This window comes from Gossypium raimondii, chromosome 7 (genome assembly GCF_025698545.1).
Source record: "Gossypium raimondii isolate GPD5lz chromosome 7, ASM2569854v1, whole genome shotgun sequence".
Taxonomy (NCBI): Eukaryota; Viridiplantae; Streptophyta; class Magnoliopsida; order Malvales; family Malvaceae; genus Gossypium; species Gossypium raimondii.
This window is the reverse complement of record NC_068571.1, coordinates 39170561-39193533: the sequence shown is the minus strand read 5'-3', so window position 1 is coordinate 39193533 and position 22973 is coordinate 39170561. Positions and strand designations below refer to the sequence as shown.

The following is a 22973-nucleotide window of genomic DNA, read 5'->3' as shown; positions in this document are numbered from 1 at the left end:
AGTGTGAAAGCCAAGACACTATTAGAAATCTAATTTGCTAAAGTGATACGTAGAGATGAAGTCTCCTACCTAGCCACCTTGAAGGTCGATGAAGTCGTGAAAACTATTGGTGAGATTCTGAAGAAAGTGGGACAGTTACTGCAATTATTTCTTGATGTGATGCTTGTTGGGGTGCCATCAAGTCAGAAAAGCCGAAAGGGATGAGACAAAGACTATGTGTGTGACTCGTTATGTCTTGTATGAGTTTCTTGTGATGCCCTTCGAATTTACGAATGCTCCAGCCACATTCTGCACCTAATGAATAAGGTACTTCAACCTTTCTAGATCCTTTTGTGGTTACTTATCTTGACGATGTTATGGTGTACAGTTAGTCGCTTGGGAAACATGCAGAACATTTGAGGGAAAGTGTTCCAAACCTTATGAGAAAATGAACTTTATGTCAAAAAGGAGAAATGTTCATTTGCTCAACACGAGGTACCATTTTTAGGCCACATTGTGGGAGGTGGAAAAATTCGGATGGATGTGATTATTATTTATGTTGTAATTATAATTTATGATTGATTTGGATTAAGTGTGGCAAAAAAAATGAAAATTATATGATTTTCGATATATGCAAGATTAGAAAATATATATAATAAAGGAAAAATTAAGTTTCATTAACTCATTTCTAGTCCATTCATTTATTAACCAATTTTTTGGAACAAAATCAAGGCTATTATTTTGAAATGCATAAATTTGAGTGATAAAAGTATGTGTTTAGGCACTACATTGGCATAAACAAAGGCCATGTTGGCAAATATGGATTTTGCAACCTGGGGTGCAAATCTTAATGCAATCGTCGTCATTAATGCATCGAACATCCTCCATGAACACCTTAGGTGGCCAACAAAAGCATTTTCTGGTGTTTGTGTCATCACAAATGCCACCATATTTACACTTGAATGTACAGTCTATGTCACGAGAACATTCTGCTACTTCCAAGTTTGATACACCTGCAAATTAACAGCAAATTTTACATCAAGTATTTCATTTAACTAATTTGTTAAACCCACATATGTATATGAACTCAAGATTCTGGGTTTGAATTATGGTATGTGCAATTTTTTTTCTCTTATGATATATGATGATAAAATATCAAAATGGAGAAAGAATATGTATACTAACAAGAAGCTAGAAGCAAGACAATGAGAAGAGAGGTAATCCCAGAAGAAGCCATAGTTTGAAAATTAATGGAATGGAAGATGAAATTAAGAACCAATTATCTATTTTTTGCATGTATTACAGATGAAGTTGAGCTGATGATGGACAAAGAATGGTAGGTAATGAGGATTTTATAGCAAATTTCTATTCATGTAAAGCTTTACTAACCTAATATTAAAACTATAAATAGTTAACTAATGATACACTTACCATTTATCAAATAAAAATGATATACTTTCCCACCTAATATTAAAATAATAAATAGTTAACTAATCATATACTTACCATTTATCAAATAAAAATGATATACTTTCCACCTAATATTATAACCATAAATAGTTAACTGATAATGTACTTACCATTTATCAAATAAAAATGATATACTTGCCAATTTTGTAGCATAGAAAAATTTGGATATCTTGTCCTGTAACATCCCGATTTTGGGCCTAGTCGGAACAGTGGTTTCAGGACCATAAATTCGATGAGAAAAAAATTATTTTTACTATATTTTTATGGACTACAATTTCACAGAATGATTTCGTGAAAATTTCGTTCAAAAATTTTGACGTTTGGGCATTCAATTTAGTCAAAAGAACTAAATTGTAAAAAGTACAAAAGTTGAGTTATACATGTTAGAGGTGTCCAATTGCTATGAAATTTTAAATTGGAGGTCTTTGTATGGTAATTAGACCATTGGTTAAGTTATGGACAAAAATGGACATGAGACAAGTGAAATAGGAAATTTTTAAGTTAGGGGCATTTTGGTAATTTGGTAATTAAAATGAATTAAAAGGGAAAAAGATGGCAAATTGTGCTCATCTTCTTCATTTGGCAGAAATTAGCAAGGCGGGAAGCCATAGTTAGGGTTTTCAAGCTTCTAAGGTCCATATTAAGTGATCCCAAGCCCCGTTTTTAATGTTCTTTACGTTTTTGGAGTTTTGGTAACTTGATTTAGCTTATTCTAGCAATAATTTAACCTAGGGTTCACATTTGGAAAAATACCCATAGGTGAATTGTGTTTATTTTGATATTTCATGGTAGAATATGAAGCTTGAAATTATGTTAAACAACTTTTGCTAGCCGATTTTAAGTGAAAACGAGTAAAACGACATAATCGGTAAAAATACCTAATGTAACAGCCCGATTTTGGGTCTAGATGAAACAATGGTTTCGTGACCACAAATCTGATGAGGAAAATTTTATTTTAAATTTATGACATTGGTTGCATTATGATAGGAAGGTTGCATGAAAATACTGATATGAAAATTTTATCGATTTAGTGATTAATTAAGGAAAGGACCTATTTGTATAAAATGTAGAATTTGAATTCTAGAAGCTAGAAGGGTTAACTACCTATGAAATTGTAATACCCCGAAAATTACTACAGTAAGAAAGTAAGATAATATCCCTGATATGGTAAAATAAGGAAATAAAGTGACAGAAAGGGTAATTGAGTTATGTCAACATTGGAAAGTATATTATGACATATTAATTCAAGAAAGGATTAAATTGAAAAAGTGAGAAAAGTTTTGTTACCCAAGAGTAAATACTCAAAATTTGAGGGGTTAAAGTGTAAATATGAAAAATTTGAAGGACCAATAGTGTAAATATTTTAAGGGTGGAATAATCTAGAAACTAAGGAAGATGGATGAATTGGGACCAAATTGAATAGATGAAGAATTATGAGGGATTAAATTGTAATTTTACCAAATTAAGTGATGACTCAAGGATGAAATTTTAAAAGATCTAAAGGGCAAAATGATCAATTAGAAGAAAGAGAAATCTAGAAAATAATGATGATGTTGGAGATATTTTAGATTAAATAAATAAATATTAGTTTATTAATATTTTAATTTAATTTTTAAATGATATTTTATTATTTTGTTATTATTTTATTTAGTGTATATATATGGAAGAAAAGATGAAGAATCATCATCTTCTTCCCCATGCAACTAACGTATGAAGAGAAAAGAAAGAGAGAAACTTGCTTTTCTTTACAATTTGGTCTTTTACCAAAAATTCACCATTTTCACTTAGAAATCAAAAGAATTTCCATATTCATCAAGAGAGAAAGATAACAAGGAGACTATGGGGAGCTAGAATATCAAGTTAGATTCAAGAAATAGAAGCTGGAGGAGGGAGAAAATCAAGTTAAAGATTGAAATCAATGGCATAAGGTAAGAACATCAAGATTTTTATATACTTTTGAGTTTGATATTATTGAAAAAGTTGGAAATTAATGTTAAGGTAGAGTTTCATTATATAAGGTTCTATATTCTTGTTATGTTAGTAAAGGAAATAAGAGAAAGTGATGGAAAATATTGAAGAGAAGGAAAGGAAAGTGTTATAAATTTAGTTATCAACATTTTACACTAAAACAGTTTTGAGACAGCAGCAGTAGTCTGATTTTGAAAATCTACCAATAATCGTATAAATGAAATTAGAGGATGAAAAAGATATGAAATTAAATCTTATTGAGTCTAGTTTCTCATAGAAGAAACGGTGTAAGCAGTGGAATTGTAAATTATGAGATATAATAAGTTTTGTGAGATAAGGTCAAAATGATTTCGGGTTCCCCTGTACTGACTTTGGAAAATCATCAAAAATTGGAGAAAAATAATTAGAGGCTTAAATTTATATTTTTAAATACTTAATGAGTATATTTTCAATAGAAACAAACGGTAACATCGTTCAAATTATGTACGAGGAGATAATTAATTTTTAGTGAAGAAGAGTCGGAACTGTCAGACAGCAGAACAAGGATGACTTTAAAGAATAAACTGTACTTATTAGATAAACGAAAAATTCTAAAAATTTTATGGTAAGAAGATATGTGAGTCTAGTTTCATATAAAATTAATTTACCTTAATTTGAATTTTTTTGCTCAAGATATAAATAATTTAGTGACTACGACTCAAGTGGACAACTTTGAATGAATATATAAGTAAATGGTGAAATTATAGATAATGTTACCTATAAGCATGTTATATACATTAAGGATGTGGAATGGAGAGGAGGAGGAAAATATATGATTTTTCAACTAGCATGAGTTTTCATTAAAAATGACCAATTTACATGTTTTAGATTCAGGGACTAAATTGAACAAATGTGAAACTTTAAGGGTAAATTTGTAAAAAATGTCAAAAAGTGACCAAATTACATGAAATATTAATTTAGATCAAGATTGGGTGGAAATTCGAGAAAATAGAAAATTACCAAAATGTCCCTAAATTTTGGTATTTCTGCAATTTAGCCTGGTAAGTCCGTATGAACTATATTCTGTATAATTTTAATTAAAGTGAATTTTATTTGGTGATGAATATTATATAGATATGTGTTTTATTATTGGAATTGAATTATTATTGGTAATATGTACAATTATTAGATGCAGTGAAATGATTATCGGAAGCTCGATTGTGGTTGGCAAGAAATGTTGCATTATTTATATTGTGAAGAATTATAAAAGCATGTTAATAATTTGAAAGTTTTAATAATTAATGGAATTTTATAACTCGGTTTAATACGTTTACAAGTGTATGTGTTCTGGTAATGCCTCGTACCCTATTCCGGTGTCGAATATGGGTAAGGGGTGTTACACCTAATGTTCATAACTAAGTGTTAGAGTGAGAATTTGATGTTGCCGTAGAAGAGAAAAATGTTCAGCATGTCATAAAAATAAGAATAAGAGATGAAGCTTAATATTCGAGCTTTGGGGAAAAAGTGTAAATATGCAAAAGTTTAGGGGCAAAATTGTAATTTTTTCAAAGTTTGAGTCAAGGACTGTTTTGACAAATGTGAATTTTAAATAAGCTAAATTTTCTATTATAGATCAAGAAGAATGAACTCTGGAGTTAGACCAAGGAAAGAAAAAGATTGAAGACTAAATTGCTAGATTTGGTCAAATTTGGTACCGAGATAAGTTTACAGTAAATAAATGCAGTATTTTGATAATTATTATTAATGTTGTTATTTTTCAGCAATTATGTATTTATTTCATGAAAATATCTAATGTTGACTTAAGTATGAGGTGACAGAGAATTAGTGAGAAAAGCCCCGTTGAAACATTGGGAATGTATCGGATACAAATGTCATGACATTAAGGGAATGAGATCCCATGTAAGACCATGTCTAGGACATGGCATTGACATCATTGAGATTATGAGAGGTCCCATGTAAGACCATGTCTAGGACATGGCGTTGGCACCGAGATGAGAGGTCCCATGTAAGACCATGTCTGGACATGGCGTTGGCACCGAGATGAGAGGTCCCCCATAAGACCATGTCTGGGACATGGCATGGGCACCGATATGAGAACTCCCATGTAAGACCTTATTTGGGATATGACATTGGCAGTACAGAAAACATCCCATGTAAGACTATGTCTGGGACATAGCTTTGGCATGTATTATCAGACAAGAGACCCGAGTATTCTTAGTATTCCAAGTGATTCAACGGGCTAGTAAATAGACCATGTTACATGAAAATTCAGATAAAAGCATAATAATAAATTCAGATGAGTTATAAGGATTGAGAATATCTCAGTTATCAGTTAAGAAAGAAATTTCAGCAAGGGAGGAGTAAGTTATAATCATGAGTTGTTTAAGTAAGCAAGTAAGCAAACAAGTAAGTGAGTAAGTAAAGAAGCGAGTAAAGATTCTAATGTTTGATGAAATTTATGAGTATGATTATTTATGATAAATGTTGTCATTTATTTACTTGTAAACTTACTAAGCTTTATGCTTACTTTCTTTATTTTCCTTATTTTTATAGTATCGCCAAGTCAGTTCGAGGATCACAAGGACGTCGGAGTTCGTCTCACACTATCCACAGACATCTTGGTATTATGAAATTTCGAACGTGTAAAGCTATGGCATGTATAGGGACTTAGTCATTTTGAGTGTGTTCATATGATATGGCTAATGTTTTGCTATTAAAATGGTTAACTAAGAACATGTTTGGTATTATGGATGTTTAAATGTTGATTAATACAAAGAAATTATAAAAAGAGTAAAAATTTGCAATGGTATAGTTTTTGGACAGCAGCAGTGATGTGAATTTGAAAAATCACCAAAATTAGTAGAAATGCAATTAGAGAGTGAATGGGTATATAATTAAATCTTATTGAGTCTATTTTCATATGAAGGAAACATTGCAGGCAAAGGAATTTTATATTATGAGATATTTGAATTTTAGTGAGGCAGGGTCAGAATGGTTTCTGAAGTCCCCTGTTCTGACTTTAAAAAATTATTAAAAATTGTATATAAAGAATTATGAGTTATAATTTATATTTCTAGAATCCTTACTGAGTATATTTTCAGTATAAACAAGTGGAAGCACCATATGAAGTCTGTACAATAAGCTAATTAATTTTTAGTAATGAGAGGTCAGGACAGTCAACTAGTGAAACAAGGGAGACTTTAACTAATAAACTGTACTAATTTACTGAACCAAAAATTCTAAAAAATTTATGGAAATAAAATATATAAGTCTAGTTTCAGGGAAAATTTACGGATCTAAATTTTGAGTTTCGTAACTCGAGTTATAATTAAATTAGTGACTGCTGTGCAGATGCGCAGCATTATGGTGAACAGTGAAATAAATTTTAAAAGTAAATTTTTATGCCCCGAACTAATAAGTTAAGTCAAGTAACACCTCATGCTCAACTCCGAAAACTGTCTCGGGTAAGGGGTGTTACATGTCCATTATTTTTTTTCTCATCCATTAGTTTCCAAATACACTAACTATTATCATTTAAATGTGTAAGGGTCCATCCATGATTTATGAAAGTCATAATTGTGAATGGTGACTAAACTTGTATTGGATAAGAATAGATACAAAATTAATGGAAGGGAGCCAAATTTGACTTACACAATTCATGAATTGATCCTACACATATAAATGATTATAATTAGTGTGTTGGAAGGTTATAGAAAATAGTGGACTTGATGTAAACTCTAAAAAATCCCAAGTAAAAATTAAAAATTTCTTCAAACTTTGAATCACATATCATTTATGGAAATAAAATACGAGCATAAGGAAATTAGATATAGTTCCTATATTAATATTTATATTTTTTAGGGGTAAACTACACCTATAGTCACTATAATAAATGACTTTCGATTTCCCTTTATTTTTGAATGGTAACACCATCACTATCATTGTCATCATTGCTTCGGGCACAAAATGGCATTGGTCGAGTCAGCTTTATGTCCTTTTCTCTAATCCCCAAATATTTATCTTGAAAAGGTCCTAGATTTAATGAACCCAAACCTAAAGTCTAAACCCATAACCTTCTCTGATTCACCTCTTTGGCTATCCAATAACTATAGTTTCGATTGGGCCTACCTCTCTTCACCATTCAAATCTTTGAGCAAAAGACACAAACTCTTGAAGCTAGCCTTAGGTTGAAAACCTCCTTCAAGCTTTTTTTTCTCTTATCCGCGTGTGATTGTATTCTTTGTTACTTTTCCTTTCAAGTATTTTTTGGGGGATGGGATTTATGATGTTTTTTAGAATTTTCATTTGGTTTTTCTAGCTTTTCTTACGTGGAAAAAGAAGACATGAATTGTTAACTATGCAGTATGTTAGTGGAAAATGAGATTTTTAATAGGAATGGCTACCTCAAATAATTATTTGAATTGAAGTGACTAAATTGAGAAAAAAATTAAGTGGCCAAAATAGGACAAATCTTATTTTAGAGTGACCACGGGTGTAATTTAACATTTTTTTAAAGATATTTTCAAAATGGAATGATAGTTCACAATTTTAGGGGGGAAAATTGCACAAATTTTCTTACATGAATAGATTATAAGAGTTTCCTAATCCAAAACTTAAACATTATTCATCATTTAAAATAAATTAAACATTGAATTTAAGTAGCTTATGTCATCACCTCAATGATTTCAACACATGGCTTATTGACAATGTTTTTGGAACCAGACTAGTGGTTGAAATGGTTAGACCAATTGGTTCATAATTTAAATAGTTCGACTAGGTAAAAGCAAATAAATTGTTAAAAAATAAAAATACTAAAAAGTATAAAACTCAGTTTAACTATTGGTTCAATCAGTTTTATCTTGAATCAACTTGTTTATATTATTTTGAAGGCCAATCAACTTTTCACCTCTCATTAGACCTGATACCACAATCGATTCTAGGTCTTTCTAGTTATTCTGTTTAGACAACATTGAATTTTAATTTTTTATATATTTAAATGATTTTTATTTTTGAAATAATTTTAGTTTTTCATAATTTTATATTTTTAAATATATGTTTTAATTTTATGTTATTATTTTAAAACATAGAAATAATAATAATTTTTATATTTTTATTTTCGGTTAAAGAGTGAGGACCAAATTGACAAAGAACTATAAATGTTGAGGGTTAAAAAGTTATTTCACCTTTTTATAACAGTCAACAAAATTAGATAAATGGACCAAGATTTTTAAATAAAAAAGGTACAGGGACTCAATATCTCAAAATTAAATATAGGAACTAAATTTCAAATTTCAAAAGAGTATTCCATCAATCGTTGTCAATTAAGTTTTCTTCTTCTTTTTTTATCGAGATTTACTTGAAGCGGTAGTTAGAGCTTCCGTGTAGTATTTAAATGAAACAGGTTCAAACCCTACCACCCTTTTCTTCTCCTTAATATTGTAATGATAAAAAAAATACTTTTTTTTATTGGAAATAGAAAGGATGATTATTCTTCTTCTAAAATATGTGAAAATAATCATCCTTTCTATTTCCAATAAAAAAAGTTCTACGATTTGAGCCTAGTTCTATTTTACGATCTGAACCTAGTTCTGCTTGAGACGAAATAATATTCATTTAAACCTCTCCCAAAAATGTCAATTTTAATATTTGAACTTGGTTCAAATACCTGGGGAAGATTACATATCAACTCAGCAAAATTTTGCTATCTTAGCCACTAATCTCTTGAATGTTATGATCAAACCAGATTGTATCTTCAGCACAATAACCTCCTAAAATCAACAAGAATATAACAATAACAACAACCAACAATATCATTTCAGATGCACCAATTCAAAGTATAGAAAAATTGAAATTAACCATAAGTAAAATTAGCAGTATTACTTCCCCTTACTCTATTAATTCCCAATCAATTTCCATCATGTTGTTTAAAGGAGTGAGAACGAATGCTACATCAACAATAGGGGTTGTAGCTCATGGAACAATAAGCACTTTTTCCAAAAAAGAACCTAGAAGTTTGTCCAATACTTGATAAATCTTCAATATAATCTCCATCAGTTGCAACTTCATGCTTCACGTAAGCATCAATCAAACGTTAATCTTTATAACTAAAATTTGTTTGATTCTTCCTCAGCAAAATTTGCCTATGTGTGGTCTCCTTGTTCTATTTGTTGTTCAAACAAGTTTAACAACCAAGCTAAACTTCTTCCAAATTGGCATCATCTTAAAACAATGGTTGTTTGGTGTTCTTTTCTTTCTCACAATAATGACATACAAATTTTCCTTTCTCCTTGTTACATATATGATGTTGTCTAGGTGTTGTTCCATTAAATGTTGCAACTTTAGATTGATTGTTCCTTGTACTTCTTCTTCTTTGATCATTTATCAACTTGTAATAATCAGATCTAATATGTACAATCTTTCCACAATAGTAGGAAAAAGTAGCAACCATCTTATTAGATTTAACAAAAATCGTAAGAGATATATGTTTCTTACCAAGTTCGCTACAACTAGGTTCGGATCTCCCAACAACTAAGATATCTTCATTTTGACTTTCATATCTTTTTAGAATGGCTTTGGTATCATTTTAACTCTTTACTCTTACTCATTGTGTTGGCTTTCTTAAGATTGACGATAATATCATCTTTTTCTTTGATTATAGATTCAAGCCTTTCTTTTTCTCCTTTGAGAACAATAACTTCTTCCCTCAAGGACTCATTAATTGGCACAATACTTCCACATTCTTCAACATTTAGTTGAACGATTCCTCTTGGTTGTTGAAAGGAACATCATTGTCGTGGTCTGAGTTTGATGGCTTAATCACCAAAGGTGGATGTAAGATAGATTTACCTTTCCTCCTAGACTGCATTATCGAAACCATAGCTTAGGATCTCTTTAAAGTGCGTTTAAAGCCTGCTTTGATACCAATTGAAAAAGCTTTTGATTTGCACTTCGTTTTAACTATTATTCAAACTGATCACTTGGTTGGTTGCAAAACAATTTTATTCTAACAAGGAATGGGACAAAACAAAATTTTAGCAAGGTAGAACAAGATGCAAAGTAATGAGAGAAATAACATACAATATTTGTTAACATAGTTCGGATTCACCAATCCTACTCTACGGAGTCTCGGCTAGAGAATGGTTTTATTCAACAATTTGTTCGGAACAACTATTGGTTAAAGCTCAAACTACCCTTTACACACACGGATATTTGTAGTGACAAAGTCGAACCCAAATAGTTACAAACCACTCTCCAAAATACCTCACTTATAACCAACATAAACTCTTCAAAGAATACCTAAAAGAAAGTCAAATATAACCACAAGAAAGACACAACAAAGTTGACAACTAAGGAACTCCAAATCTTTGCACATTAAGGTCACCAACCTGCTACCTATTTATAGGCCTCTTTAATTGATCATCTAATGGTGTTTTGATAAGCTTTAAACTCTCATTTAAAAGCTAAAATTATCATATTAATTATCTTGAGTATTTATCATATAAAAGTTTTCATAAATAAGCTCCTCAGCTTCAAATACTCTTAAAGATAAGGATAAATATGTGTATCCACAAAAGTTCAAACTGCTCTCCTTCCTCTTCAAGACTAATCAAATGGATGATGATCATATTCTAATTTACCATGAAATTCCTTTATCATTTGCTATTAACTAATATTAAAACAAAATGTATTAAAAGTCAAATATGTCACCGCCAAAAACTTTAATTACTCAAAACAACTTGTTTTAACTGTTGTTCGAACAAGGCAATCAAAGTTTCCAACAAGTTTTTTATAAAAAAAAATCATAAAATTTTCACAAATGTGTCAATAAGAAAAATTTTAAAAATTTTAAGAAAACATAAATTAATTGATGCAGGATGAATAGCATGATCAACTTAAAGAATATCTAAGTGTAGTGGGGTTTTTTAAACTTGTTGAACTACCTCATCTACCCATATGGTTGTCATTGTTTATAGCCTTAATGGAATAGTGTGATTTTTTTTACTAGTAGAGGAATAAAAATGTTTGAATTGTACGATGTGATTTAATTGTAATATAAAAACTTGTTTTTCGAACTAGCTCATATTGGTAGCTATGTTTGACTTTTATACAAAAAAAACATGGTATATTGAATAAATGATGTGAACTTTTTCATGTTGCTCAATAAATATTTGACACGTGAAAATCTAATATTTAACACGTGATTTATGATTTTTTATAAAAGCAGAAAAATAATAAAAATATTTTTTATTGTTTCATAAAATCTAAAAGTTAAGAAAACCATTTTTGAAGTAATTTTATAATGTTTTATAAAAATTATAATTTGTATAAAAACTTTATAAAAGTGCTCTTAGAAATCAAAATTTTATAAATTTATAAAAAATAAATCAAAAGCATGAAAATATTCACTGGACCATGTAATTTTTTTATAAAAATAAAATATATAATTTTAATGCACAATACTTTTAGATTTTTAATTTTTTGTGATAAATTTTAAAATTTTTACCATCATCACCATTATCAAATATTTATTGAACAACATGAAAAATTTTAATCTCATTTGTCTCGAAAATCATTTTATTAATGGAAACCATACCATTTATTTCACAAACCAAATGTTCATTAAACAACATGAAAATTTTAATCTCATTTGTATCGGGAACCATTTTATTTAATGAAAATTAGACCTGTTCATGGGTTTGAAGCTACCTACCTAGGTCTGTCCGAAATTTGGTAGAGCTTAGGCACAAATATTAGACTCGAAAAGTGGACTTGGGCAGAAAAACTAAGCTCGTTTAAAATTTCAGTTGAACTTGAGTTTGAACATTTAAGGCTCGAACCCAGCCCAACCTGTTTTTAAGTTTATAATACTTTATATTATGTAATTTATTTATATATTATGTAATTTATAACACGTAAAGAAATAAATCTATACTAAATAGATAATATTACTCTAATGTAAGCATTAAAATAATGTTAAGATGGCCATATAAAAAATTAGTAAATAAAAATATATAAAATTATTAAATATTAAATATTAAATTAAAATAATATAGATTGCTTAAAATGAGCTTAAATAAATCTTTTACAAATCTAAACGGACTTAAACAAAATTTTAAATTCATATTTGAGGTTGAGTTAAACTAATATCATACCTAGTCTCAACTCAACCCATAAACATCTCTAGCGAAACCTATACGACTAACGGACCAAATATTCACCAAACAATATAAAAAAAATTATGAGTGAATAGTTAATATCCTGTGAAATATTTGATAGATTGAAAATGTAGTTGAAGTCAATTTATGAAACATTTAAATTCCCAAAATATTTTATGGCAAACAATCACATTTTATGTAATCAAAACCACACATTTCACGAACCATTTTATGTAATGGAAGCCAAACATTAAGCTAAGGTATATTTCCCTAAATATAGAGTCAAACAGAACAAATTACCGTTTGAATCAAAGGAAGTTAAAGCCGCCGACCCGAAACCTTTGGAAATACAACCTGCAGATCTTTGTTTAATTGCTTCCACTCACAAAAACCCTAGACTAACGCCGACCCTTTCACTGATATGGCAAGGGCTGCTCTTCTTCATTTGTTAAGATACCGCACGGCTGCCGCCGCCGCAGCTGCAGAACCTCTCTCCGCCTTTAGATGCGTAAGTTTTCAATGCCTTTCTCTTTTATTTTGTTTTCTTTCGTGGTTCATTTGATTGGTTCGTATTTCCTAAATTGATGGTTTTTTTTTTCTTTTCAATTGCTTATATAAGCAGCTGATGACTAGAAGCAATAGTAAGACACCAGCAGCAGGGATTAAGTGGGCAGGTTTTTGCAGACCTTTCAGGTCCAATGGGTTCCATCCTTTTCTTTTTCTTTTGGCTTTTTTATTTCTTTGAATAGGGTCTAAATTGATTTGTTTTAACTAGTGGATGTTGTTTGTTTGCTCAGCTCAAAAGCTGCTCTAAATGATGTTATCGGTAATGATACGGATTCCAGCGTTGCAGTCATGGAACCACAGGTAAGAATATTGAAATATTAATGGAAGTTACTGCTGCTAGTAATTATTAATGTCATTCGAAGTTGTTGTCATGTTTTTCCATATGATATTTCAATAAGATTCTTCGGGCGTCCAGTGGTGTTTCTGATGTATCATATGAAAGCAGTAATTATATAAAGACAGTGAAAATAGCGAAAGGAGACAGAGTGAGGGGCGAACAACTTCTGGTTTCAATTTCCAACTAAAGTTTACCATTAAAATATCTATAATCTGGCATTATCTGTGTAATAAACAGGGGAATTGCATGAATTACCCTAGTTGTAAATGGAAACCATAGGTGGGTCTGTACTATATCTAGATAGTGTACTGTTATCAGCTTTTCCACCTTGTTCATTCCTTTTCTGGTTATGAAAGAAGGGGGGGGGGGGTACTGTTATGGAGTATTTCAATTTCACCAATGGTTATTATGTCAGATTGTCTGGTGGTTATTTTGTTTCTGTATCATAGTAAAACAGCTTTAAGAAATGGGGATTGAACTTGTTTTTTCCAAGTTAGTCCCTTAACTTGTTAATTGCTCTCACATTGGGGCTTAAACATTTTTTTCCAAGTTAATCCCTGAACTTTTTTTGGGTCCAAGTTAGTCCATGATATTTCCTTAAAAAAGTTGGACTGAAAAAAAGTTTAGGCTCCAATGTTGGAACAATTGCCAAGTTTAGGGACTATCTTGGAAAAGAAGTATTCAAGCCCCAATATGGGAACAATGCCAAGTTCAGGCCTCAAATAGTGCATTAACCCTTGAGAAATTTATATTGTCGGTGTCTCTTGAAATTTGGATTAAGTCTGTAAGTGTCACAAAATGTCCCAGGTTGAACACTTTCTTTTTTCTTATTTTGGAAGAATAAACAAAAAGGGGCTATAGTTGCTTTTAAAATGAGATGTAGGTTTTTCCTAAGATGAGAAATTGATGTTTCTTACAATAGTTAAAACTTCGGGCTTATATGGCTCCTATGTTACAGACTTGGGTTATGGCAGATAGAGGAAAATTGCCTGTGGTGGCCTCAAGGTCCTCTCATTTGTTAACGTGAATTTCTTGTCTTTGGGAGATTGCACAATAGCAAATATGGAAGTCTGACCAGGTGTTCGATCATGGTTGTAATTGTGACTACTGCTTCTTCAATCCTAGATGCTTTTGTTAATTTTCAAATTTAATACTCCCATCAGCATCCAATGCTGTTTAGGCTGAAGAAATGCATCAAACACATAGAGTGTTTACTATTCAAAGAAAATAAAACACATATAAGATCTTAAGTTATGAAGCATTCTAGAATGTATGTCCCAGGTCATTCATACTTTGATTTAGAAACAATCAGTTGAAGAAAAATGTTTTATGTCATTGCATACTCCTTTGATGTGTCTCTTATTTTTAATTGTTGTTGCACATAAGCCGTTACACTTTTAAAAATGTCCTGGAAAAACTACTTTGTTAATTCCCATTTCTATCTATTTTTGAATTTACCACTCTATTGAGATAGTGGGACGTTTTTCAGGAACGAGTGGACCCATTTTCCCTTGTTGCCAATGAGCTATCACTTATTGCCACCAGACTGCGGTCAATGGTAGCTGCTGAAGTATGTAACTGTCCTTTCTCAGGTCTTTTAACTGAGTTTTACTAGTTTTTATTTTTTTCTGGTGTAAAAAGGTTAAGATCTTTCTCTCCTGTGATAATTGCTGTATCCATTTCCTACAGGTTCCTAATCTTGCTTCAGCTGCGGAGTACTTCTTCAAAATTGGGGCTGAAGGAAAGAGGTTTCGTCCCACGGTAATAACAGTAGTTGCTCAAGGCTAATTCCAAAAGTTTGTCTTTTCTTTGATTGTAGATAGTTTTTGGGTGTCATGAATAAGATAATAGTAACCTAAGGTCCTTCCCATGAAAACCAGTCCTTTGATCACACCCTTGCTTTTTGGGACTTGTCTTATGCACACAAGATGAATAACATAGCCCAATTTAGATGTGCAACTGTCGCAAAAAAAAAAAAAAAAACCCTTTCCACTTGGTTTTTTCTGTTTTTCTGTTTTAAGTTCTTAGGCTTATTTTATATGTGTGTTTTTACTTGGAAAGCACTGCTCGTGATTCTAAAACCATTCATCTTATATTTCAGATTAGGGTTAGTTTCCAAATTGCTATTTTAGTTGTTCTATGCAGGTTTTACTTTTAATGGCGACAGCTTTGGATGTGCATATACCTGAACTATCTCCTCCTGGGATTGGAGATACCTTGCCAACTGATTTGCGTACAAGACAGCAGCGTATAGCTGAGATCACTGAGATGATCCATGTAATGTTTATGTCCCCTTTGCTTTCAATTTTACCTCTGCAGTTACTTGGATGTCAAGTAACTTCCTCATAGTTTCTTCTAGATTAACTTGGCCATGCCCTTGGATCAGGTGGCAAGCCTCCTTCATGACGATGTCTTGGATGATGCAGACACAAGACGTGGTGTTGGTTCACTAAATGCTGTAATGGGCAACAAGGTGCCAATATTTTTCTTGTTCCCTTGAAAGAAGGTTCCGCAACAAGTTCTCATTGTTGTTTTAAGACTCCTTTTATATTAAGCTTCTCCTAGCAAAAGTAGTTCTTACTTTATGCTAATCAAGCTGTTTATGGATATTCAACCTGGCAGAAGAAAAGTTAATAGAGGATTGAAACCAATTTTTATTTTCTAAGAATTTCTGTTTGTAATGCAGTTGGCTGTTTTAGCAGGAGATTTCCTGCTTTCTCGAGCTTGTCTGACCCTTGCTTCTTTAAAAAATACAGAGGTATTTTTAACCCCTTTTTGATATCATGGATGTTGTCCTTTGCTTTCTAAATATCTATCTGAGTGGTTTATATTCGTTACCTGTGGTTTTGAGTGTATGTAGGTTGTCACCTTAATTGCAACAGTTGTTGAGAATCTTGTTACTGGTGAAACCATGCAACTAACAACTGCTTCTAATAAACGTTTTAGGTATAGCACTTTGCTATTTACCCATTTATTCATTACTAACTTGCAGTTTTGTTTTATGAGAATAGACATCAAAAGTCCTATGACAAGTTTATTCCTATAGGACATTTTCTACCCTGTATTTATAATGATTGTTTTTATGTTGCTTCTCCTTCTGCTTAATATTTAATACTGTCGAATACATGTAAAATTTGATCATTCTACTTCTGGAAGTAATGAGGCTTGATGTTATCTTCATCCTTTGATCATTTGTAATGCTTTATGTTTTCTGGTAAGAACAAATATTCGAAGGATAAGCAGTATGCATGTGAGGCCTGTAAATCCAAGTTATCTACTTATCTAAAAGAACACCCTTTCTATGAAAGAAATCAGAGCACATAGTATAAAGAAAAGACTAGCTAGATAATTGCTATTTGTGCCTTTACCAAACAACCTGCTCAATCAACTGCTCAAAAGAAAATAAAAATCTGTCCAATAGTTTTATTATTTTTGGAGAAGGGGTTGAAGGGAACAAATTTAGATAGGAAATGGCTACTGCTGTTGCAATTTAGTGCCGTCTGAAGGGATAAAAAAATGCAGTTTCCTTTTCCGGTTACTGTAATATTGTAAATAGGAATAAAATACTATAGTACTACATGCATACGTAAGTATATTTAAGTGTTTTGCGTATGCATATCAATTTTCGTGTATAGAGGACAAATATAATCTAAATATTATAAGCTCGACTAAGCTGGCTCTCAGTTGATTCAATGCTTCAATATGGCACAGTTAGCTAGCTAATAATGCTTGACAATCAAATAATTATGTATTTTGCAAGTAACTTGCCTGTTTACACGCTTGGTGATTCATTGCATGTGTGGCGATTTTTTTTTCTTTTTAAACTTTGTCTCCATCTGATTGCATATCCATGACAAGGGCAGGCTAATAAGGTGAATAATTGCTGTACTCATTAATAGTCTTGGGATTGCACTTTTAAGTAACCATGTAACCTTTTTTTTAAATGCAGCATGGAATATTACATGCAGAAGACATACAACAAGACTGCATCCTTAATGTCAAACAGCTGCAAGTCAGTTGCCCTTCTTGCTGGGCACACAACAGTAATCGCAATGTTAGCCTTTGAGTACGGAAAAAATCTGGTTTGTAAATCCCACAAATATTTTCTTGGTCAGAAAGGAAAAAAATTCCTCAAAGTTTCTAATGGGAACCTTTTTGAGATTATGTTGCATGTTACAACATATGTATCATGGAGAACTCTGTGGACTGTAGTAACACCAATTAACATGTATGCATGATATGGTTGCTTGATATATTAGAAAGTGAAGATTACTAAAAGAATCTTTGATACCTCCATTGTTCTTGGTTCATGCAGTAGTCAATGGAAAATTATGCAAAATATTTCTGGAGATACAATAACAGTACTCTTTCACTATGACAATCTGATTGGTGTTTTAAGTTTATGGCCTAGTTCAATCTTATAAAATGGTGCCTGAGGTATAAAGGTGGTTGCATGCTTTTAAACCATAATTTGCTATGTTGATATTCAGTAATTTATCAACTGACAGGAACTTTCAAGCATTCTACAATTGAGTATTAGAACTCGACATCAATTCATACCATTTTATGCCACGCCATCTGGCAGTATTAACATTGTCCTATTTCTATTTATTATGCGTCTTTAGTCTAATCATTTGCTTCTTTTCTTTTTTTTTTCTTTTTTTTTTCTGCAGGGATTAGCATTTCAATTGATAGATGATGTTCTTGATTTCACAGGCACATCAGCATCCCTTGGAAAGGGTTCTTTATCTGATATCCGACACGTAATTCATCTACCTTAATGTCTTATCTCCCCATGCTCACATCTTCTTTTTTGTTAAATGAGAAACGGTGACCATGAATCATGAATGTAAGTGATTTACTTGTTAGAATTGATGGAAAGATAAACCCACTGGAAATCTGGACAAACCTTCCAACCACGCTTCAAGGTCTCCAATTTTTAAGCCATATTTTTCCACTTTATTATGCCTGTGGCACTACCATCCCCCTTAACATCTACGTCTGAAATTCTTAGTTTCAAAACTTTCAAACTGTCCATATGTTTCTTGCCATATGGCTATGGGTCCCATTTATGCTCTCTGCACTCATTCATGAATCTAAGAGCTTGTCTAATGGTCTATGGGGGCATATTATATAAGTCATGATAGTTTGCATCATGCAATACTTATGTTTAGGGAAATGTATTCATCAGTTGAGCCTCTTTGAACTTGTTCATGAATCTTAGCCTTGGCACTTGACCTTGTGAAATAGTTTTCTGTGGCAACGTTAATCATAGAGAGCTGAAAAAATAAGGGTTCTTCAAGAATATTTACTAGACTGTATCTCAAAAGAAATGCTGTGTTAAATGAATGTTTGTCGATGGCAGATAAAATGACGTACACTTGTCTTGTCAAAATATGTGCTACAGGGAATCATAACAGCTCCAATCTTGTTTGCTATGGAAGAATATCCTCAACTGCGTGCAGTCGTTGACAAGGGATTTGACAACCCTGCAAATGTTGACATGGTAAGTTTTATATTTATTGATCTTAGTTTTATGTGCAATTTCTATTACTATTCTGTTACAATGTCGTTAAATGTCAATGAAGGCTTTGGAGACCTGAAATTTGGTTAAAATTTCTTGTCGTTTTAACTTTTCACTTTAACTTGTGGGATTCTGAAGCATTCTAGAAAAGAGTTGGTCTTCGATACACTGATATGCTGTTCAAGATAGTTGAACTCTTAAAGTGATTATGCTTGCAACAATATTTGATTTTAGACATTTTCTTTTTATGTACTAATTTACTCTTGCTTTACATATGTATTAAATATGAAGGAACCTCCGGTCCCTGCTATTATGTCATGATACAATAATGTTTGATATCTCCGTATAAAATAGTGTTTTTTAATATGTTTTATTTTCCATTTTATGTTATGTTGGTATCATGTCCAAAATTACCAAGTCTTGTATCAAATTCAGGCACTCGAGTATCTTGGGAAGAGTAGGGGAATAGAAAGGACCAAGGAACTAGCCATGAAACATGCAAATCTAGCTGCTGCAGCCATTGAATCACTACCCCAAAGTGATGATGAAGATGTAATAAAGTCAAGGCAGGCCCTTATTGATCTCACCCAAAGAGTTATCACCAGAAATAAGTGAAACAAAGACTATCAAGTTAGTTTCACTAATATAGGTTTATATCAATAAAACCCCAAAGTCCCTTTTGTAGTTATTTTCTTGTAGCCGATCACAATTTTCTACAAAATTATTTTAGCTTTTGCCCTACTGAAAGAAATTTAGTAAGGAGTATTTTTTTTTTAAGAAAAGGAAAATTCTTATTCTTACCCTTGTATTCTAATACTTATATCTCAACTTGTGTATTGCATTTTCTTTTAATTTGCAAAAAATAATAGTAAAATTAAACCTTATCAATTCATGGTTGTTGTTTTTTTAATATACTAAGATTTTGCAATATTTTTTGACATAATGATTAATTTAGTCATTGATTCCTTTTCTTTTTTTATACAAGTGAAGGGGAAGGGTCATGGGCTTACAAGTACAATGATTGAATTTTGAACTTCATACCAATCAACTTACTAACCACATAAGTTTGTCATGAGTTGTGATTAGGGTCATTTTAGTTCTCAACTTACAATTTTAGTTAAATTACATGTTTTATGGAAAATTTTAGTTAAATGTGTTTTTTTTAAGGAAAAGTTAATTGAAGTACTAAATTTTAATGACAATTTATGCGTATTTCATAAAAATTTTAAAAAAGTTTTAAAGGCACTTTATAGTTTTAAAAATGAAACAATGTTTTAAGGTAATGAGCTTACATGTTTGGTCGCATTTTCATTTTTTTATTTGCTTTTCAAAATTTAAAACATTGTTTAAATTTGTATGAAAGGATTTACTTGCGAAAGCCGAAAGAACTTATGTTGCTTTTCTTTTAATTCACGAACTAAATTCTTTTGGATTTCAAAGACCAAAGGATCTTAGGGCTTTGAAGAATATTAAAATACTAATATCTATTTCTCAAAGAGATTGATAAGGAACTGTAACAATTCAAGCAATGCAAAATCACAAAAGGAAAGAAGAATTGCAGCTTCTTCATTTCTAGATATAGGCATTTACATTCATGAATTTATATATATATACAAGTGTTGTAGTTTATAGAATTTAATAAAAGATTTCATAAAGTTTTAACTATTGGGATCTAGTATTATTAGTACAATGATTTCGTCTATATGCTTCTAATTTTTCAAACAAATTGGTTTAATAAAAATTTATTAGAATCATTAATATCTTTTGTATATTGTCCTTTACGGTTTTTGCATAGAAAGCACAAAAAGAAGAAGCAAATATTGGCTCACTGATTATCTAATGTTTAAACTAATATTAAACGGCATTACGTAATTGGATCATAATGCTAGAAGACAAATTATATTAGTAGATAATCTGAACATCCTCAGTCTAATCGAAATTGAGTAAATCGATTGAAAGATTAATATGTCATCTATCAAATCTAATTGAGGAGATATATTATCTTATGTATCGGAACGAATGACTCCCAAAAGATAGAGATATAGATGTGACTGACTGGACTAGTAGTACATCAGGTAAGACTCAAGTAAAATAGATTCTAAATCCGTTAATAGATTTATTCACTTGTGACATTCATAGTGTGACATATCTTAAACTTAAGTGGATGATGAACTATTTATGTGTGGCTCGTATACTTTGATGTAAATGAAAGTTTGAGTTCAAATAGATAAGAAACTGAAAATTGATACATTAGGTATACGACTTCTGCATGATGTAGCATCATTCCGCAATAGTGAAATTCATAGTCTAATAAAGGGTAAATGATATTCTCCTATCAACATTACATGATAGATAAAAAGTAGCGTGATTACAGGGCATTTGTCTTAGGGATAAATGATTTAATTAATATTTGTTAGTAATTGACTTTTCATGAAGGAATATGTAATGCTTGCTATGAGATAAATAAGATCATACTGGGATGACAGATTTATCCCAAAGAAGTTAAGGATATTCTATGAAAGTAACACAATTATGACAAAGTAATCAGACAACCACTTAATGAGTAGGTTTCATAATGGCATATAAAAAGGGAGAGTTCAATCATGATATTTTGGTGGAATGACTTCATAACTAAATAATATTATAATTAATAGGTACAGAGCCAAAGCTTAATTACAAATTATCTTATCACTAATTATATATATCCAATTGGTTCTTTCACTAGCTCAAGATAACCAAAACAAATTGCATGTAGAACCAATATATAATATGGAATGAATGAAAATGAAGTAAGAGAAATAGATTGCATGCATCACTATCTCCAATGAATGTGTTTTCTCGCTAAGTACAAAAGATGACTTAGAAATTAATTTAATTTCTTTAAATTATTATTTAATTAATTGTAGTTAAATAATTGAAGTTCAAGCAAAAATTAAATTAAATAGTCATCATAGATTTATTGAATAAGATAATTAAATATATTTTCTTATGGATTCTAGTATAGTAAACTTGTCATGATTTTAACAATTTAGAATTAGGTTTAGAAAATAATTTAAGTAAATAAATAAATTGATTAAATATATAATATTTTCGAAAATAGAAAACAGTATTATAGTTGAATAAATCCTGATAACACATATAACTAGATCTAATACATGGAAGACCCAATCAAGTCTTGTTACATACAATGGGCGGCAAACCCTAGTATTTTTCTAAGGATGTTGTTGCCCCTAACACTTCTACCTAAGAGTAGAAGTTGTGTTTTCTATTAAAATATTATTATTTAATTAGACTTTATTCGAACAAAACTCTTATACTATTTTTCTATAAATAAGAACTATGAGTTAAACCATTTACACAAACCGTTAGCATCGTTATTCTATTAGAAAATAGTGGAAATTTATTTTGCAAAATAAATTCTATTTTATGTGAAAAACGCATAGTTTCTGGTTATAGAAAGAATTAACTTTCCCACTAAAAGTTAATAAAGTTTCATTCTATGCGATTGGTTCGTGTTGTTTGAGTCCACACTCAAAGCAATTCATGGTTTGAGAATAGCAAAAAAGATTGTTTGGTGGAAAGTCGAGATTGACTTAACCACCTTGTACAAAGAACAATGATTTATTGTTATAAATATCATAAAACTCAGTTTTAAAGAAAAAAATTAAACTTCCACTATGCCTAGAAACACTATTTTCTAAATAGATTTTTTTTAGCAATTGATATCAGAGCTAGGTTGTACTGTGTTTATGGTGGAAAACGATTTCAATTTTTTTTCTCTTTCTCTCATTGTTTGATTAAATGAAGATGAGAAGTGACATTCTTAAATTGTATGCATGTTTTGGATTATTATGCATAAGGATGAAAGTATGGATTATTTATATTATGTTATCAAATAAATTTATCGAAGATGGTGATTCCTAGAAACTAGATTGGATGTAATATTGGTTTTCGTAAATTTTGGGTTGTAATT

General features: G+C 30.9%; 2 protein-coding genes across 5 annotated transcripts; one reads left to right on the top strand and one right to left on the bottom strand.

Moving 5' to 3' along the window:
• Positions 1–607: 607 nt before the first annotated feature.
• LOC105770752 (putative defensin-like protein 263) lies at positions 608–1286 on the bottom strand. Its single transcript, XM_012592090.2, has 2 exons — positions 1165–1286; positions 608–992 (listed from the first exon to the last, which is right to left on the bottom strand). The coding sequence occupies exons 1-2, from the start codon at positions 1214–1216 to the stop codon at positions 757–759; spliced, it is 288 nt and encodes a 95-aa protein (XP_012447544.1). The 5' UTR covers positions 1217–1286; the 3' UTR covers positions 608–756.
• Positions 1287–12794: 11508 nt separating this feature from the next.
• Positions 12795–19910, top strand: LOC105792176 (solanesyl-diphosphate synthase 1, mitochondrial). 4 transcript variants are annotated; one of them, XM_012620608.2, is made up of 13 exons: positions 12795–13080; positions 13192–13265; positions 13370–13439; positions 14966–15046; positions 15166–15237; positions 15622–15753; positions 15863–15949; positions 16163–16234; positions 16337–16422; positions 17426–17558; positions 18150–18239; positions 18884–18982; positions 19436–19910. In XM_012620608.2, exons 1-13 carry the CDS (start codon positions 12994–12996, stop codon positions 19613–19615), a joined length of 1263 nt encoding a protein of 420 aa, XP_012476062.1. In that variant the 5' UTR covers positions 12795–12993; the 3' UTR covers positions 19616–19910. The 4 variants fall into 4 exon arrangements, with proteins under 4 accessions (XP_012476062.1, XP_012476070.1, XP_012476089.1 ...); XM_012620616.2 differs by having other exon boundaries at positions 12797–13080; positions 13195–13265; XM_012620635.2 differs by lacking the exon at positions 12795–13080 and adding an exon at positions 14435–14554 and having other exon boundaries at positions 13195–13265.
• Positions 19911–22973: the final 3063 nt, after the last annotated feature.

Excerpts from the sequence above, each read along its gene's own strand:
- LOC105792176 (XM_012620608.2), top strand. The coding sequence starts at position 12,994 with ATGGCAAGGGCTGCTCTTCTTCATTTGTTAAGATACCGCACGGCTGCC. Across the intron at positions 15,047-15,165 it reads GGTCAATGGTAGCTGCTGAA|GTTCCTAATCTTGCTTCAGC; the intron begins GTATGTAACTGT and ends CATTTCCTACAG. Across the intron at positions 15,754-15,862 it reads AGATCACTGAGATGATCCAT|GTGGCAAGCCTCCTTCATGA; the intron begins GTAATGTTTATG and ends CCCTTGGATCAG.
- LOC105770752 (XM_012592090.2), bottom strand. The coding sequence starts at position 1,216 with ATGGCTTCTTCTGGGATTACCTCTCTTCTCATTGTCTTGCTTCTAGCT. Across the intron at positions 993-1,164 it reads TGTCTTGCTTCTAGCTTCTT|GTGTATCAAACTTGGAAGTA; the intron begins GTTAGTATACAT and ends GTTAATTTGCAG.